This window comes from Pipistrellus hanaki, assembly GCF_964339955.1.
Source record: "Pipistrellus hanaki genome assembly, chromosome: 19".
Lineage (NCBI taxonomy): Eukaryota > Metazoa > Chordata > Mammalia > Chiroptera > Vespertilionidae > Pipistrellus > Pipistrellus hanaki.
In genome coordinates this window covers 2,753,916-2,771,404 of record NC_140521.1, presented here as the reverse complement: position 1 = coordinate 2,771,404, position 17,489 = coordinate 2,753,916, and the positions used below count along the sequence as shown (strand labels likewise).

Sequence of the window (17,489 nt, the reverse complement as noted above, 5' to 3'; positions counted from 1 at the left end):
GGCCTGGGGTGGGGGATGGGGGGGGGAGGTGGCCATGATCAGATAAAAGCCTGCAAGAAGGGGGGGTGGGGGGAAGGAGGAGGGTGATGGGGGGTTAGGAGGCCAGAAGGTGGGAGGCTGTTGATGCAGGTGTCGGGGATGGCACCTGAGAGGGGAGCCGAGGTCCCCGGGGCCGGTGAGAAAGTTCACGTTGGTCCGAGCAGACATTGCCCAGGGAGAGGAGCAGGTGGGCGGGGCAGGTAGAGGCGTGGGAAACCAGGCTGCCAGGCCTCTGCCCTCTGCTCTCCCCTGGGTTCCAACCACGTGTTTTGTTTTTTTTTTTTTTGGTAAATTTTCTTAAAAATATATTTTATTGATATTTTACAGAGAGGAAGGGAGAGAGATAAAGAGCTAGAAACGTCGATGAGAGAGAAACACCGACCAGCTGCCTCTTGCACACCCCCCACCGGGGATGTGCCCGCAACCAATGTACATGCCCTTGACCGGAATCGAACCCGGGACCTTTCAGTCCACAGATCGACGCTCTGCCACTGAGCCAAACCGGCTTCGGCCAACCATGTCTTCTAGGCTTTCGCCCACCAACCTGGGCTTTGAGGTTGGGGGGTGTGGCCTGCCACCAGGGGGAATGGAGATGTCACTGTGAGACAGACACCCCATTTCGGGGACCTGGTATCCAAACAATTTTAATATTTCATTATTTGATTTCTTACATTGATTCCGTGTGGAAATGACACATAATCATCTGGCCACTCGGTGTCTATCCTATTTATAGAATAAAAGGCTACTGTGCAAATTGTCCCCTCGACTAGGAGTTTGACCAGCAGGCAGGCAGGCCAACCACCCACGTCCCCCCTCCCTGGCCAGGCTGGCCGGACCCCACCCATGCACAAATTCATGCACCGGGCCTCTAATATATATATATACTGAGTGGCCAGATTGTTACGCGTTCAGAGATCATCATCATCAGACCACTCAGTGTGTATGCCAGATGCTTTTGGCATGTAAATCCAAGTCCGCTGATTCAAGGAGGGCCAGACAAGGAAAGAAATCTCTCCCCACCATTCCCCGGTTCCTCAGGGGCAGGAAGCCATGCTTCTGAAATGCCACAGGTGGCCGTCACCTCCAAAGAGAGGTCCTCAGTGGCCAGGCCCTGTCCTAAGGGCTTGGTAAATATTAGCTCAGGGCACGGGAGCCACGTGGGCCCCTTGGTTATGTTTTTACAGTTTTATTTTCCCATCGCCGTTTACGTGCAGCATCGCTGTGTGTTCATTCCAGGTGCACACAGCCGGGCGGTCAGACAACCACACACTTTGCAAGGTATCGTACCCCCCCCCCCGCCCCCATCCCCCGATATCTCCAGTGCCTGGTTCCATACCTAATTTCTACAACATTCTTTAAAAAAATAATAATAATTTTCTTTCTTTCTTTAAAGTACATTTTATTCACTTTTTTACAGAGAGGAAGGGAGAGGGATGGAGAGCTAGAAACATCCATCAGCTGCCTCCTGCACACCCCCTACTGGGGATGTGCCCGCAACCAAGGTACACGCCCTTGCCCGGAATCGAACCCGGGACCCTTCAGTCCGCAAGCTGACGCTCTGCCCACGGAGCCAAACCGGCTAGGGCCCAGCCCAGATCTCGCTGGGCGTGGAGGACTTGTGCTCTCACCTTCTGGGCGCCCGTGGTTCGGGAGACGGACAGACACCCCGTCTTTCGTGGGGTGTGGGCTGAGAGCGTTGGACGGCAATGAGGGCGTTGTCAGTGGATGTGACGCTGAGGTCACACCTGCCCCCCCCCTCCCGGCGGTCCCGCCTCCTCCCGCCTTCCAGAGGCTCTGAAAACAGCTGGCATCTCTCGCTGGCACAGGTGCCCTCCTTGCCGTCCGCACTCAAGCCTGTAACCCGCCGACGGAAGCAGAGCCTGCTGGGTGGAGGGCATCTCCGTGTTTGGGGGTGCCATCAGGCTTTGCGGGCGTCCTGCCTGGCCCGCCCCGCGTCCTGGCTGAATGGCGCCCCCCTGTGGACCTTCAGCAGGACGGAGGCCACGGGATACGCCTCCGAACACGCAGGCCTGGGCTCGGGGGACCTTGGGAGGAGGATTGGGAGGGAGTGTCTGTCTGACCCGGTTGCCGGGGCAGCGGGGGCCTCCCGCCGAGGCCGCCTGGGAGGTGGAGATTAGGCTCGGGGCAGCTGCCGGAGGGTTTCCCTGGCTCCCCACCAGCTCGGGGTGACGCCAGGGAAAGACGGGGTCCGATATGGCCACGTCCCACATGCCCTTTGAGAGAGAGAGAGAGAGAGAGAGAGAGAGAGAGAGAGAGAGAGAGAGAGGCGTCACTATGAAAGAGAAACATCTATCAGCTGCACCCTGACTGGACCCGGGACCTTTCAGTGCACAGGCTGATGCTCAACCCCCTGAGCCAGCACCAACATCTCCTTTTAGGGGCTACAATTCACTCACAATGGAGAGGAACAGGTGGTTCCACTGCGTTTCTCCCCGGGGACAGTCATTTCCCCCCACACACCCCCCCCCCCCCTCCGCTGGCTTTCACATGTCAGGCCTACCCATGGCTGGGCATGGTGGTGCCCCCAGCTGGACAGAAATAGCAGGACTGACCAAGACCAAATTCGGCACCACGGCGCCCCCTGCTGCCTCGCTGTAGCAAGAGCAGCCTGGCTCCTGCAAGCTACCAGCAACCAGAGACCCTGGGGGATCACTTTTATTTATTTGAAGAATCTTCTCTTTATTTTATTGATTTCACACACACACTCACACACACACATTCACACACACACACAATCTCCCTGATCTTGGTGGCTCATGGGAGTCCTTCAACCCCACGGGACTTCAGCATGTAACACACCAAACCCTCGCACCCCACCCCCACCCCGCTCTGTCCCACAGACACAGTCCCACAGGCAGACACCCACCCACGCCCTCTTGGGGTCCCCAGCCCTTACCAGCTACCCCCACCCGAGCCCCGACGACAGTCACCACCACGGAGGCTGATTTAACAAAACGTGAAATGCCTTTACTTCTGAGGCCTCCCCTTAGCGGGGAGGCGGGAAGTAGAACAGAAAAAAAGGGGATTTAAATTAAAAAATAAAGAAAGAAAAAAAGAAAAGGTACAATTAGTCAAATACTGATGCTGGGGGCACAGACTGGCTGGTTGGCTGCATCCCCAGGGCAGCCCCCCCCCCCTTCCCCCGGGGACCGAGGTGGCACCAGGAGGGACTAGGGGGCAGGAGGGGGGTGGATGGAGAAGGCCAGCAGCAGGCCCCTGCCCGGGGGGGAGCAGGAGTGTGCAGACAGGAGGCCCCCCCCACCGTCACACCATCACGCCATCACGCCATCACGCCGTCACACCATCACGCCGTCACGCCACGCCGTCACGCCGCCACGCCACGTCACCACTGCAGGAAGTCGCGCACGGCCTTCCAGAGCCTGGTGACCCACAGGTTGACGCCGAGGTCCATGAGGTACTGGATCTCGGGCGTGAGCATGCGGCGGCAGAGCTGCGCGTGGCGCCGGCCGATGCTCTGCTTGAGGTTGTAGCCCAGGATGGACTTGGCGCCGAGCGGCTGCCAGGGCTGCAGGGCGGCGTCGCGGATGGCGGCGGCGTCCACGGCGCGGCCGCCGTCGATGCAGATGCGGCGCATGCGCTCGTTGGCGCGGCGCAGGGCGGCCACCTCGCGGCGCATGCGCTCGCGGCCGAAGGCGTCCACGCGGCGCCAGAAGCTGGCGTTGAAGTGGCGGTAGAGGCGCGCGTCCAGCACGTTCCAGGCGGTGGCGCGGCGGTAGAGCTCGGCCGAGAGGCGCGGCGCGGCGGGGGCGCGGCGCGCGTTGAGGCGGAAGTAGAGCACGTCCTCCAGCTGCCAGCACAGCAGCTCCTTGAGCAGCACCAGGGACTCGTCGAAGTACTCCTGCAGCAGCACCAGGTGGAAGCGGCGCTCCACCTCCAGGATGTGCTCCTGCACGCGCGGGCTGCGCGGGTCCAGGCCGCTGTCGTAGCCCAGGTCGAAGAAGAGCAGGTTGCGCAGGTAGTGCGCGTTGAGGCCGCGCGGGTCGTAGTAGCGGTCGGGCTCCCGCAGGAAGGCCGCCAGCTTGTCCGCGCGGCCCCGCAGCCGCCGCCACGTGGACGGCACCACCGAGCCGAAGTAGTGGAAGGAGGACTCGAACAGGCGCGCCGGGTCGCGCAGCACCGTGATGAAGGCGGCGCCCGGCGCCACCAGGCCGCGCACCTCGTCGTAGTGGAAGCGCATGTGGTTGCAGATGATGTTGAAGCAGGCGCCCGGCCGGTAGCCCTGCACCAGGCGGCGCGCGAAGAAGGCCGGGTAGGCGAAGTCGTTGCGGCCGCTCGGGAAGGCGAACTTGAGCCCGTGCTTCTGGCCGAAGCGGAACAGGATGTTGAGCAGCGTGCTGCTGGCCGTCTTGTGCGTCTTCATGAACACGATGTCCCGCCGCGGCCGGCAGCCCCCCGGGGAGGAGCCGTTGGCGGGCGAGGAGGAGCCGTTGGCGGCCGCCGCCGTCGTCTCGGACTCATCCGGGGCCGGGGAGCAGGACGGGGTGCCCTCCGGGGTCCTGCCGGGCACAGAGAGGGTGGGGAGAGCCTCAGGGGTGGTCAGGGAGGGGGGAAAGGACCTCAGGCCCCGGTGTCCGGGCAGCAGGGGTGTTGGGGACGGTGGTGGCAGGGGAGCCAGGATGGGGACCCCCGATGGGCCTTCCTCCAGGCCGCAGTGCCTGGGCCAGTGCTTTGTTGTTGTTTTTTGTTTTGTTTTGTTTTCGTTTGTTTTTAATATATCTTATTGGTTTTTTACAGAGAGGAAGAGAGAGGGATAGAGAGTTAGAAACATCGATGAGAGAGACTCATCGATCAGCTGCTTCCTGCACACACACCCCCCCCCTCACTGGGGATGTGGGCTTAGCTGAGCAGCCCGGAGGGGAAGGGGGTGGGACAGCCTCATGGTTAGGAGGCAGGCTGAGAGGCCCACAGACCCCCTGTTTGCATCCGGGCCTTGTGCCAGCCAAGGGCTCATGGACAAGTCACCCCCCCCCCCCAGCCCCATTGGAGCCTCAGGCGATAAAAATCCAAGTCTCGGACGGTGGCATCGGATCCCCGTGCCGCAGAAGGCAGGCTCTGCATTGTACCCATTTCACAGATGGGGACACTGAGGCCCCGGCTTACACGGTGCGTTCTGCCCTCGGCATCGCGTGCACGGTTCAGGGTGCCCCCTCAGGCCCACCCCCACCCCCGGGTCGCCCGGGAGGGCCACTCACGTGGACGGCAGGTCGGGGTGCAGTGGAGGGACCGCGTACGAGTACAGCAGCAGCAGGAAGCTGGTGAAGAGCGCGCCCAGCACCAGCCCCTTGGCCATGGACTCCCAGCGCTTCTTCTGAGGCGGCGGCATCTCAGACACCTGGGGGGGCGGGCACACAGCGGGGCAAGCGTCAGGAGGCCGGCCACGGGGGGCGCCCACCCTGCCCCAGGCCTGGCTGGGTGGAGGGGCATCACCAGCTGGCGGCCCCCAGCACGAGGCAGACGGAGACAAACGTGTGGAGGAACCCGGGGACGGAGCTGCGGAGAGAGACGCCGGCAACGCCAACGCGGAGAGAAGCCGGAGGGGGCCAGGAGCGGTTCCTGCAGCTCGGCGCCGTGCGTTTGTTGTTCCGTTAATCCTCACCTGAGGACATTTTCCCTGTTGATTTTTACTTTTTTATTTTTATATTTTATTGATTTTTAAAAATATATATTTTATTGATTTTTTTACAGAGAGAAAAAGAGAGGGATAGAGAGTCAGAAACATCGATGAGAGAGAATCATCGACCAGCTGCCTCCTGCACACCCCCTACTGGGGATGTGCCCGCAACCAAGGCACATGCCCTTGACTGGGATCCAACCTGGGACCTTTCAGTCGGCAGGCTGACGCTCTATCCACTGAGCCACACCAGTTTCTTTTTTTTTTTTTCTTCTTCTTTTTTTTTTTTTTCTTTTTCTTTTTTTACAGAGAGGAAGGGAGAGGGATAGAAAGCTAGAAACATCGATGAGAGAAAAACATCGACCAGCTGCCTCCTGCACACCCCCCACCGGGGATGTGCCTGCAACCACTGACCAGAATCGAACCTGGGACCTTTCAGTCCGCAGGCCAACGCTCTATCCACGGAACCAAACCAGTTTCGGCTTCCCGTTGATTTTTAGAGAGAGTGCGAGAGAGAGAGAGAGAGAGAGAGAGAGAGAGAGAGAGAGAGAGGGAGAGAGGGGGGGGGGAGGAAGGGAGGGAGGGAGAGCGGGAGAGGGAGAGACAGAGAGAAACATCGATCTGGGAGAAACACACCGATGGGCTGCCTCCTGCATGAGCCCCGGCCGGGGCCCCGGGGAGGATCCTGAGGAGGAGCCTGCAGCTGAGGGACGTGCCCTTGACCGGAATCGAACCCGGGACCCTTTGGTCCGCAGGCCGACGCTCTATCCGCTGAGCCACACCAGCCAGGGCGCCTGGTTCAGTTTTAATCTTGAAGTGGATGTTTACTAGTTTACTTTTTTTTTTTTAATTGATTACAGATGGGAAGGGAGAGGGATAGAAACATCCTTAATATTGCTAGACAATTAATAAAATATATATATTTTAAAAGCCCGTTTCACGGGGTGTCCGGTGTTCTGCTTGGTTTAGGTGTGGGAGTGGGCGGAGGGCTGGGGCACGGGGAGAGCGGGGTGTGTGTGTGTGTGTGTGTGTGTGTGTGTGTGTGTGTGTCAGAGGCCTCCCCGCCCCCCTCAGCGGCAAGGCCCAGGCGGAAAACTTTCCACTCCTGTGCGGGCGCCCGTGGCGTGGGGCCCTCGGTTCCTGAGGCCACAGGAGGTCACGCCTGCTGCCCCGTAACTACACGCACCGGCACGTCACCACGATCCCGGGGGCCGAGGCCAATAACCCGCCAGGCAGAGAACCCCACATGCTCCCCCCGGAACAGTCACACGCGGGACCCACACACCCTCCCCAAGCCCCGCCCGCCAGCCACAGCAGCCCCCGAGCCCTCTGCCCATCATCTAGAAACTTCTCCGCACGGGAAGGGACATAAAGAAGCAATCTGGCCCCGACCAGTGTGGTTCAGTGGATAGAGCGTCGGTTTGCAGAGTGAAGGGTCCAGGGTTCGATTCCGGTCAAGGGCATGTGCCTTGGTTGCGGGCACATCCCCAGTAGGAGGTGTGCAGGAGGCAGCTGATCGATGTATCTCTCTCATCGATGTTTCTAACTCTATCCCTCTCTCGTTCTCTCTGTAAAACAGCAATACAATATAATTTTTTAAAAGAAGCAGCAATCTGCAGCCCTCGCTGGTTTGGCTCAGTGGATAGAGCATTGGCCTGTGGAGTGAAGGGTCCGGGGTTGCAGGCTCCTTCCCGGCCCGGGCCCTGGTCAGCTTCGTGCAGGAGGCAACCGATCGGCGTGTTCCTCTCACATCCATGTTTCTCTCTGTCTCTCCCTCTCCCTCCCTCTGCTCCTAGAAATCCATGGGAAATACCTTCGGGTGAGGATTAGGAAGGAAGCAGCAGTCTGCAGAGGAAGGAACCATACAGGAGGGAAGCTGACAAGTCCCTCTCCACTCGGGGGCGCCAGGTGGACGGGGTCGGGGTGGACAGGGGGGTGGACGGGTGTGGGAGAGTTTCCAGAAGGCGGAAAGAAACTACGAGTCCCCGAATTCCAACTGTTTGAGGGAGACGCTTGGGGCAAAGTCACAGGTGCAAGGGCGTCATGGCCGCTTGGTCAGAAAAACAAAAAAATTAGGCACAACCTCGGGGCCCTTCACAGGGACCAGGACACAGACGGCCACCCGTCTCCCATGCGGTCACTGCACAAACAAAACAAGGCGGAGAGCGCAATGGACTGGCTCACAAGCACACCGAGATGGGTACACGTGAAAAAAGAATGTTCCGGAACAACCGCACCCGCAAGCCCACGTCTGTGCATACGTAAACATACATGTGGGCCCAGAAACGAACAGGTGGAGGGCAGCGTTTTACGTTTTAACCGCGGTGCCCTCTTCAAGGCGGGGTGTGGGGCGGGGGTCTATGCAGAAACAGTTTTCCAGTTTCCCATTTCTGCAAGGGCTGCTTTATTGAAACCCTCCCCTGAGGATTGATTGATTTTATTGATTTGAGAGAGAGAGAGAGAGAGAGAGAGAGAAACATCAATGTGAGAGGAACCGAGCCACTATGGAATCGAACCCACAACCTAGGTAGTATGTGCCCCTGCTTGGTATCAAACTGGCAGCCTTTTGGTGTCTGAGAATACACTCCAACCAACTGGACCTCCCAGCCTGGACCGTAATGGTTGCTTTTTTTTTTTTTAATCATTTATTTGAAAAAGATATTTTTCCCTTTGATTTTTAGAGAGAATGAAAGGGAGAGGGAGAAGGAGAGAGAAACACCGATGTGAGAGAGACACACGGATTGGTGGCCTCCCGCATGCCCTCGAGGCACGTGCCCCTGGCCGGAATCGAACCCGGGACCCTTCAGTCCACATGCTGACGCTCTATCCACTGAGCCAAACCAGCCAGGGCCATGGCTGCATTTTTAAAGGAGCATAGAGGGCCATTTTAATCAGAAAAAGGTAATAAAATATATTTAAATACTAGATAAGAAGCTTGTGGGGAGACGGTGGGGGGGGGGGGGCCGGTCAGGAGGGTCTGGCTGGGCCTGGAGGCCCCCGGAAGGAGAGGCGTCACCTCAGGTTCTGGGGTTCAGTCACAGGGACCCGGCGCCCCTCACGCCGGCTCTTCCTGAGGGGGGCAGGCAAAACGACTGACACTTCTCCTCCTGAGGGACCCTCAGGCTGTGCCTCCACTGCACAGCCCCCCCAAAAAAACAAAAAAAACACCCACAAACCTGTACCAGGCCTCAGGCGCCCCCTGGGCCTCCACCCCGGGGGCCTGGGCCAGGCCAGCGCCTCAGACTCCGGCCCAAACCCCGAGCGGGGCCTGGGGCCTCAGCTGCCCTGGCTTTGGAATATGGGGGGGGGGGGACCTTAGGGGTCCTGCCCTCGGAAAACCCCCAGCGCTCGCCCGCCCGTACCCCGCGGCCCCACTCACCAGGGCGCCTCTGGAAGGAGCTCTGAGAGGCTGAGGGAGCAGCTCCGAGCAGAAGGCCAGGCAGCAGGGGGCAGACGGGCTGCTCCCCAGAGCTGTCAATCAGGCTCCGTCTGGCCCCGCCCAGGTGCTCCCAGCCCCCACCGCTGCTTCACTCACTCACTCACTCACTCATTCATTCATTCACTCTCCCACTGGGGCTCCCTGCAACCCAGCAGTGGGGGACGGGGGGGGGGGACGGGGGGAATGGGACAGGGGGGGGCCTGCTGGCTGCAGGGAGGGGGGTGGGGGCTGGGCCGTCCCACCTTCTGGGCTCAGCGCCTTCTCCAGAGCATCTCACCGCCTCCACCCAGCTCCCCTGGGAGGCAGCCCCCACTGTCACCTTCCTTCTGCAGACGGGGAAACTGAGGCTCTGAGAGGTGACGTGATCGGCCCAGGGTCACCGGACAAGGCGGGGTTCGGGGCTGGGACGCACACCGCGGTCGGCCAGCCTCCGGAGCACAGCTCCCCGTCATGAGGTGCGGCCCAGGCCCAGCCCCAGGCCCCGGGAGGAAGGACGGGTGCCGCCCAGGGCCGGCTGTCCGTCCGTCCGTCCGGAAGGCCAGCAGCCCGGCAGGCTCTGGCCTCTGAGGGCCCGGCTGGGGCGCCGGGGCGAAGGTGGGGAGGCAGAGCGGGCCCCGGTGGCTGGTCCCTCCGGTCTCAGCGGCTAGAGGCACCCACGACGGGAGCTCCCCCTCCTGCCCGGCCCCTGTGACCCTGGGCCCAGCGCGCAGCCTCTCCGAGCCTCCTCTCCCACGCACAACGAACACGACAGCCAGACCAGGGCAGCCAGCACCCTAGGGACCCCAGGCAGAGCCCCAGGTAGACGGAGGCCCGGCGACGGCCACACTGGCAGCCAGGAGCCGGGCTGGGGGGCGGGGGTGGGAGAAGGGGGAGGTAGGGATACGAGGCTGCGAATTTCAATGAGAGAGTGCGTGGCCACGGGCAGAAATCAATACCTATTAATTATTATTGTCACTGCTGAGCTGGCCCCGGGTGTGGGGGAGGCGGGATCCCCAGGCCAACCGGGTGGTGATTCAGCCCCGGGCGCTCGGAGCCTGGCACCTGGTGAGTGTTTGGCAAACGGACCCTCACGCCTCTCAGGGCAGGACGTGGCCAGGGTGGGCAGCACACGCGTGAGACCCACGTGTGTCGGGAACACATGGGAAAGTCACACGGCACCAGCCCTTGGGGGGCCAGAGGCCTGGGTTCGAGTCCCAGCTCTGCTGTTTCCTTGCTGGACGCCCTAGGCCAGTGGTCTCTGCAAACTGCGGCTCTGGAGCCACATGCGGCTCACAAGCCGCGGTTTGCCGCTCTGTTGACGAATGAGTTTGCCGACCACTGACCTAGACTTTCGACTCCAATAATCACAGGCTGTTGTTGCTCCTTGTGATTAAGTCCCTAGGCCAGTGGTCGGCACACTGCGGCTCACGAGCCACATGCGGCTCTCTGGCCCCTGGAGTGTGGCTCTTCCACAAAACACCACGGCCTGGGCTGAGTCTATTTTGAAGAAGTGGCGTCAGAAGAAGTTTACCTTTAAAAACTGTGGCTCTCCAAAGAAATGTCAATCATTGTCCCGTTGATATTTGGCTCTGTGGGCTAATGAGTTTGCCGACCACTGCTCTAAGGCAAGTCTGTGTCCCTCTCTGGGCCTTAAATCTCCTCCAACATGATGAAACCAACTCTCCCTGCATCCCAGGGCGGTGCAAACCCCCTGCGCCCCCAAAGCTGGCATCGCACCCCTGGGCGGGACCGCGGAAGACACACTTGCTGGGGGCCTTGGACATGGAGGTAAGTTGAGGCTGGAGGAGCAGCTGGATCACCAGGGATAGACTGAGGAAGGAGAAGGACCTGCAATTGTGGGAGCAGGACGGGGAAGAGCCCCCTTCGGAGGTCAAGGTCAAGGGTCTCAGAGCCATCGTCTGCAGAACATGCGTTCCCTGACGGACGGGCCCCGGTGCTGTTTGCCCAGCGTGCACGCGGGAACGGGCGCTGGCAGAGAAAGTGGCGGGGTGAGTGTCCTCGGGCTGATTCCTGTGGCCGGAGACTCTCACGGGGACGCTGGGAGAGACATTAAGAACAGAGCAATAGCCGAAACCGGTGTGGCTCGGTGGATAGAGCGTCGGCCTGCGGACTGAAGGGTCCCGGGTTCGATTCCGGTCAGGGGCATGTACCCTGGTTGCGGGCACATCCCCAGTAGGGAGTGTGCAGGAGGCAGCTGATCGATGTTTCTAACTCTCTATCCCTCTCCCTTCCTCTCTGTGAGAAATCAATAAAATATATTTTAAAAAACATTTTAAAGTGCCCACCCTCAGACCCAGGGGTGGCACCGAGCAGACCCTCACTGAGCATGATCTGCCACCATTGCTATCATCATCATCATCATCACCATCATCATCATCGTCCTCCCGGGACCCCAGTCATGGTCCCTTCGAGGTCTATGTCTGCTTGTCCACGATGCAGGCAACTGACAGCCCCAGGTCCAAACCCATAGGACACTGAGGACGACCTCAGTGTGACCCGAGCCTCAGAGAGGGCAGGGCCACCCTCAAGGTCACACAGCACAGTGGCAGCAGAGGCGGGACTAGAACCGGGTCCCCCTCCTCCCCTGCCCACGGCGGCGACAGTCCCGGAGACACGGGGCCGGCGGTGCCCCCTCCCCAGCCCACCCCCCCCTACTCCTGCCCTTGTGGGTGACCCCGGCCACCTGCCCTCCGTCTGTGCCAGTGGCTGGCCCCAGGCCAGGCCCGGCAGTCCTCCGGCGTGGCTGGACTAGCACCTTTCACGGAACGAAGGAGAAATAGGACTCACCCCCCTCCCCACAGAGGGCACACGGTTACCCACGCCAGGGTGGCGAGCCTCCGGCCTGGAGCATCACCGCCAGCAGCTCTTGGTGGCGGGGACCGCCGGGCGGGGACCGGGGCAGGAGTCACCTTACCTCGGGCCTCGGCGGGCTGGCTCTCCCTCTCCGCTCCCCGCCGGAGCCACATCTGACTCCCAGGCTGCCTCTGCCCGCGGTCACTGGGAAACAGGAACGCTCCAATGACACCCAGTCACACGCGGGCTGGCTCCCTCCCGCTCCGGCCGGCGTGTGAATATTCATGAGTTCCCTCCCTGGGGACGGCAGGTGGATGTCCCTGTACCCGGCCAGGGCACCCTCTGCCCCGTGGCCGGCCCCTGACCCTCCCTCCCTGCACCTTCACCCAAGGGCTCAGCGAGGTCCCCCGTTCCTTGGGCCAAGGACACGTGCAGCCGGGGGGCCCCTGCAGAGAGCCCGGGACCGGCTCAGAGGCCGCGGGAGGGGGTGGGGAGGCTGGTTGCTCCGTGAATCACATCTCATTGAACACTGTCCTGTGCATGGAACACCCACCACTGTTACCCACACCCCGGGGGGAGGGGAAACTGAGGCTCAGAGAGGGGTCTTCTCGGGTCCAAGGTCACACACGACAGGGCTCCAAGATGCTGAGACCCGGCCAGAGAAACATGTGTCTAAAACCTGGGGGAGCCCAAACCGGGTTGGCTCAGTGGATAGAGCGTCGGCCTGCGGACTGAGGGGTCCCAGGTTCGAAACCGGTCAAGGGCATGTACCTTGGTTGTGGGCACATCCCCAGTGGGGAGTGTGCAAGAGGCAGTTGATCGATGATTCTCTCTCATCGATGTTTCTAACTCTCTAACTCTCTCCCTTCCTCTCTGTAAAAAATCAATAAAATATATTAAAAATAAAATAAAATAAAAAATAAAAAAATAAAATCGGGGAGCCCAGAGAGTGAGATCACCCCAAAGGCCTTCTTGAGGGGAGCACCTGGCCAGGGCCCGGGAGGATGGGTCTGATGAGATCTCACGAGCTCCGAGTCCTCCTCCCTCAAAGAGGTACAGTACAGAATGCTGTCTCCGCCCCTGTGGGAAGGGCGGTGGCCCAGGTCAGCCTGAACTAGGCCTTGAGGGACTGGGGCCAATCGAGATGCTACTGGTTTTTCCCAAGGTCTAGGCAGGACGGGGAAGGTCCCCCTCGGAGGTCAAGGTCAGGGGTCTCAGAGCCATCGGCTGCAGAACATTCGTTCCCTGAGGAACGGGCCCCGGTGCTGTTTGCTCAGCGTGCACGTGGGAACGGGGCGCTGGCAGAGAAAGTGGCGGGGTGAGTGTCCTCGGGCTGATTCCTGTGGCCGGAGACTCTCCTGGGGACGCTGGGAGAGACGTTAAGAGCAGAGCAATAGCCAAAACCGGTTTGACTCGGTGGATAGAGCGTCAGCCTGCGGACTGAAGGGTCCCGGGTTCGATTCCGGTCAAGGGCATGTACCTTGACTGCGGGCACATCCCCAGTAGGGGGTGTGCAAGAGGCAGCTGATCGATGATTTTCTCTCATCGATGTTTCTAACTCTCTATCCCTCCCTCTTCCTCCCTGCAAAAAGTCAATAAAATATATTTTAACAAAAAAAAAAAAAAAAAGAGAGAGAGAGAGAGAGAGAGAGTAGAGCAATAGCACTGCCAGGTGTGGCTCCGTGGGTTGAGCACAGATCTATGAACCAGGAGGTGACAGTTCGACTCCCGGTCAGGGCACAGGCCCGGGTTGCGGTGCTCGATCCCCAGTGTGGGGCGTGCAGGAGGCAGCCCATCCATGAATCTCTCATCTTTGATGTTTATCTCTCTCTTTCCTTCTTCCTTCCTCTCTGACATCAATAAAAATATATTTTTTAAAAAGAGCACAGTAGTAAGACTCCCTCCAGGGCTCTGAGCGCATATCTGACAGCGACTATTCTAAAGTGCCCATCCCCGGACCCAGCGATCCCACCGATGGGAATTCGGCCAGAGAAGAGACTCCAGCGAGAGATCTGAGATGGCGCACAAAGATGTACACTGCGGTATTCCTTAGCAAAGGGGAAATTTAGACACAGCCTCAATGTCCAACAATGAAGGAAGCTAACACTAAGAAGCCAGTCACCTCCTTCTTCCTTTCTGTTAATTCTCCCCCAAGGGTGTTTTCCCCATTGTTGATCTTTTAGAGAGAGCTGAGAGAGGGGAGAGGGAAAGACAGAGAGAAACATCCCATTGGCTGCCTTCTGCAGGTGCGCCCTGAGGGCCCCGGCCAGGGAGGAGCCTGTCACCAAGGTGCATGCCCTTGACCGGAATGGTACCTGGGACCCTTGGGTCCGGCTCTGTCCCCTAAGCCAAACTGGCTAGGGCTCAACCCCTTCTTTCTTAGCTCCCAAATGTCAGAGAACCCTGGAGGTGAGCAGGTGGGAGCTGGCACTCGCGGCCTCTGTACCTTCTAGCATGACTGAAACGCTTTTTAAAGGGATGGCATACACTTGTTTGCATAAAAACGTGACACCATAAAGGCTTTCTAAAGGAGCTGGGCACTTGCTGTCCACATTGCCCCGCCGCCGCCCGCCCCCCTGCCTCTCTCTCTGCTCCTGGAGGGGCTGAGGGGCCCTGGCTGCCCTTCCCGGCTCTCCCACTCACCCACTGGGCTACTTCCCACCTCTGAGCCTGTTTCCTAAAAAAATGGGGCTGCTGCGACCCTCTCGGGGGCTTGCAGAGGGTCCGACGGGACGGGACGAGGCACGCACAGCCCTTGCACACACCTAGGATATCGTCATGGCCCTGGTAGGAGGAGCAGGACTCGCCCGTGCCAACTCCTGGAAGGCCAACCTCCCAGCCAAGCAAGTGCCCATATTCCTCAGGCTCCAGACCCACATACCCTCCCCGCCCCCCGAGTTCACACCTGAGGTCACATGGGTAGTCAGGACCCCCTGGACTTCACACCTGAGGCCGCATGGCTAGTCAGGACCCCCTGGACTTCACACCTGAGGCCGCATGGCTAGTCAGGACCCCCTGGACTTCACACCCCAGGCCGCATGGCTAGTCAGGACCCCCTGGGACCAGGTGGGGGGTGCCCAACCACATCTCATCACTGCCCCGGAGCCAGCAGGCGGGAAAGAAGGCCCCTCTGGGCTCCTCGAAGGGCTGGTCCATGCGCCTCACCAGGTCAAAACAAATCGAGAGCGTGCTGCCAGCCCAGCCCCGTGGCTCAGCGGTGGAGCGCTGACCTATGAATGAACCAGGAGGTCACGGTATCGATTCCCAGTCAGGGCACAGGCCTGGGTTGTGGGCTCGATCCCCAGCGGGGAGGTGGGCAGGAGCCCATTCATGGTTCTCTCTCATCATGGATGTTTCTATTTCTTTCTCCCTCTCCCTTCCTCTCTCAAATCCTTGTTTTTAAAAGAGAGCCTGCTGCGGCCGTGCCTGGAATTTCACCCTCTGTGCCTCCTTCCCCCAGTTAATGGCCTCTCTCGCCGGGTGGCACCCCAGGCAGAGGGAGGGCCCCTCGGGGACACACGCCTCCCTCGCTGGGCAGCACCAGGGCAGCAGACCCAAGCTCTCAACCACCAGACCTGGCCCATCGGACGCGGGATGTGCGGGAAGCAGGAGCTTCCTCCAGGCAGGGACCTGCCCTAGAGCAGCCGGGGACCAACCGCCCGAGGAGGCAGCTGGGAACAGGGCCCTGTTGTCTCTGCTCCCTGCGTAGCAGCCCGCCCGAGTGTCAGGCAGAGCTGGGAGCCAGGGGCTGAGGCAAGGGGGTGGGGGTGTGGGGCAGCCCAGACAGCTTCAAGAGGCTCAGACCCCAGAGAGGACCCCCCCGAAGTCTTGAGCGGAGCTGAGATCCTGAGATGCGTGCTGGGGCAAGACTCCTAGGCAGCCAGCTTTGAACTATGTGACCTCGGGCAAGTCTCGGGATCTCCCTGAGCCTCAGTTTCCCGTTGGGATAACGGGGACTGTTAGCCACGTCTGCTTTGCAGGGCGAGGCGGAGCCCAGCAGCCTCGGGGCTGGTCCGGCCAGGCCTGCGCACAGCCTCACCCTCTCTGGGCCTCCGGTCACTCCCTCCGTGAAGGAAGAGGCTGGATTCTCCCCACCGGACTGTCCTCCTGAGGATTTCCATGGCACCTGTCACCTCAGCAACCCAGGCGATCGGGTGTCAGGCCTGTCACCCTCCCTCCCCTGCTCCCTCCCTCCCACCCACCCGTCTGGGTTATGGCCGCCAGAGGGGCACCCATCACCTCTCCGCTTCTAGGCAGCGGGGGGAGGGTTCCCACGGGGAAGGGACCTCGGTCTCTCTCCCAGCTGTTGCCACAGCTGGCTTGCTACCAAGCTGGTCCCCCTGGGAACTGCTGGGTTTCCTGGGGACCCCTCCTGGAGACCAGGGTTAGTCCCATTCCCACGAGCCTCTCCTGGGAGGCCTGGCCCCTCAGTGGCACAGGGCGGGGCCTTCTCCAGGCAGAGGGGGTTCCCCACCCCCACCCCCCCCTTACCCAGGTCCCCAGCCCCTGCTCTGACAGCCCCTCCTGGGGGAAGGCTGGGGGCAGAGGGGAGATTCCTGCCTCTCCTCCGGGCACGGCTGCCGTGCCAAAGATTAATCATTAATGGACTGCCAGCTCCAGCTCCAGCCCCACCCGTCCCCTGTGCACCAACTGGGGAGCCCTGGGAATGGGGACCCCGGGGAGAAACCAAGGGCGGGGTGAGAACCCCCCTGCACCCTCCCAGGCCCCAGCCCTTGCACTGTAGCTCAGCGCGCCCCTAAACCACTCGGGGGGGCGGGGGGGGGTCTGAGAGTCCGGTCTGACTCGCAATCCCCATGGGGAGGCTGGGGCGGCGAGGCAGGGTGCCAGCTGGTGGTGGGTGCTGCGCGCCCCCGGTAGGTACGTACCTCGTCCCCGTCCTCCTCCTCGGGTTTGGCTAGAAGGCTGGGCCCGGGCCGCGCCGCCCGGGCGCTTACTCGGCGGCGGCGGCGGGGCGCACCCACCGGAGCCCCCTGGTCCGCCGGGCCTGGGCCATGCTCCCGCCCCGCCCCCAACGCCGCCCGCCCGTCCGATCGCCCGCCCGCCCGCTCGGCCAGGTGCGGCCGCAGCCTCGCCCGGCCCCCGGCGGCCCCGCAGCCAATGGGCGCCCCGGGCCTGCGCCCTCCGGCCCCTCCGCGCCCCTCCCGGTCCCTCCGGCCCCTCCGCGCGCCCCGGGGCGCACAGAGGCCGCTTTCAGCGTCGCGCCCCCGCCGGCGGCCCAACAAGGCGCGTTTGTCCCGGACGCGCCAACGGGGCCATTGTCCCGCCGCCGGACCCTGGGGCTCTGCTGAGCTCCTCGCCCGAGGGGATTCGACGGTGCCCGGGGAACGGGGTGGCGTGGTGGTGGTGGTGCGGGCAGCCCCGCTCCGGGGAGGAGGCGGCGGCTGGACCAGCTGCTTAACTTTTTTTTTTTTTTTTTTACAGAGAGGAAGGGAGAGGGATAGTTAGAAATGTCGATGAGAGAGAATCATCGACCAGCCGCCTCCTGCACACCCCCCACTGGGGATGTGCCCGCAACCAAGGTACATGCCCTTGACCGGAATCGAG

The 17,489-nt window shown here is 61.1% G+C and overlaps 1 protein-coding gene across 2 annotated transcripts; it reads right to left on the bottom strand.

The window, feature by feature from the left end:
• Positions 1 to 3,009: 3,009 nt before the first annotated feature.
• On the bottom strand, positions 3,010 to 16,940 carry GAL3ST1 (galactose-3-O-sulfotransferase 1). 2 transcript variants are annotated; one of them, XM_084867277.1, is made up of 4 exons: positions 16,811 to 16,924; positions 12,046 to 12,128; positions 5,274 to 5,413; positions 3,010 to 4,577 (listed from the first exon to the last, which is right to left on the bottom strand). In XM_084867277.1, exons 3-4 carry the CDS (start codon positions 5,402 to 5,404, stop codon positions 3,404 to 3,406), a joined length of 1,305 nt encoding a protein of 434 aa, XP_084723403.1. In that variant the 5' UTR covers positions 5,405 to 5,413; positions 12,046 to 12,128; positions 16,811 to 16,924; the 3' UTR covers positions 3,010 to 3,403. The 2 variants fall into 2 exon arrangements, with proteins under 2 accessions (XP_084723403.1, XP_084723402.1); XM_084867276.1 differs by lacking the exon at positions 12,046 to 12,128 and having other exon boundaries at positions 16,811 to 16,940.
• Positions 16,941 to 17,489: the final 549 nt, after the last annotated feature.

What these genes read in the sequence shown, in the direction of transcription:
- GAL3ST1 (XM_084867276.1), bottom strand. Translation starts at nt 5,404, where the DNA reads ATGCCGCCGCCTCAGAAGAAGCGCTGGGAGTCCATGGCCAAGGGGCTG. An exon ending in CACCCCGACCTGCCGTCCAC is followed by an intron (nt 4,578 to 5,273) that starts GTGAGTGGCCCT and finishes TGTGCCCGGCAG; the next exon opens with GACCCCGGAGGGCACCCCGT.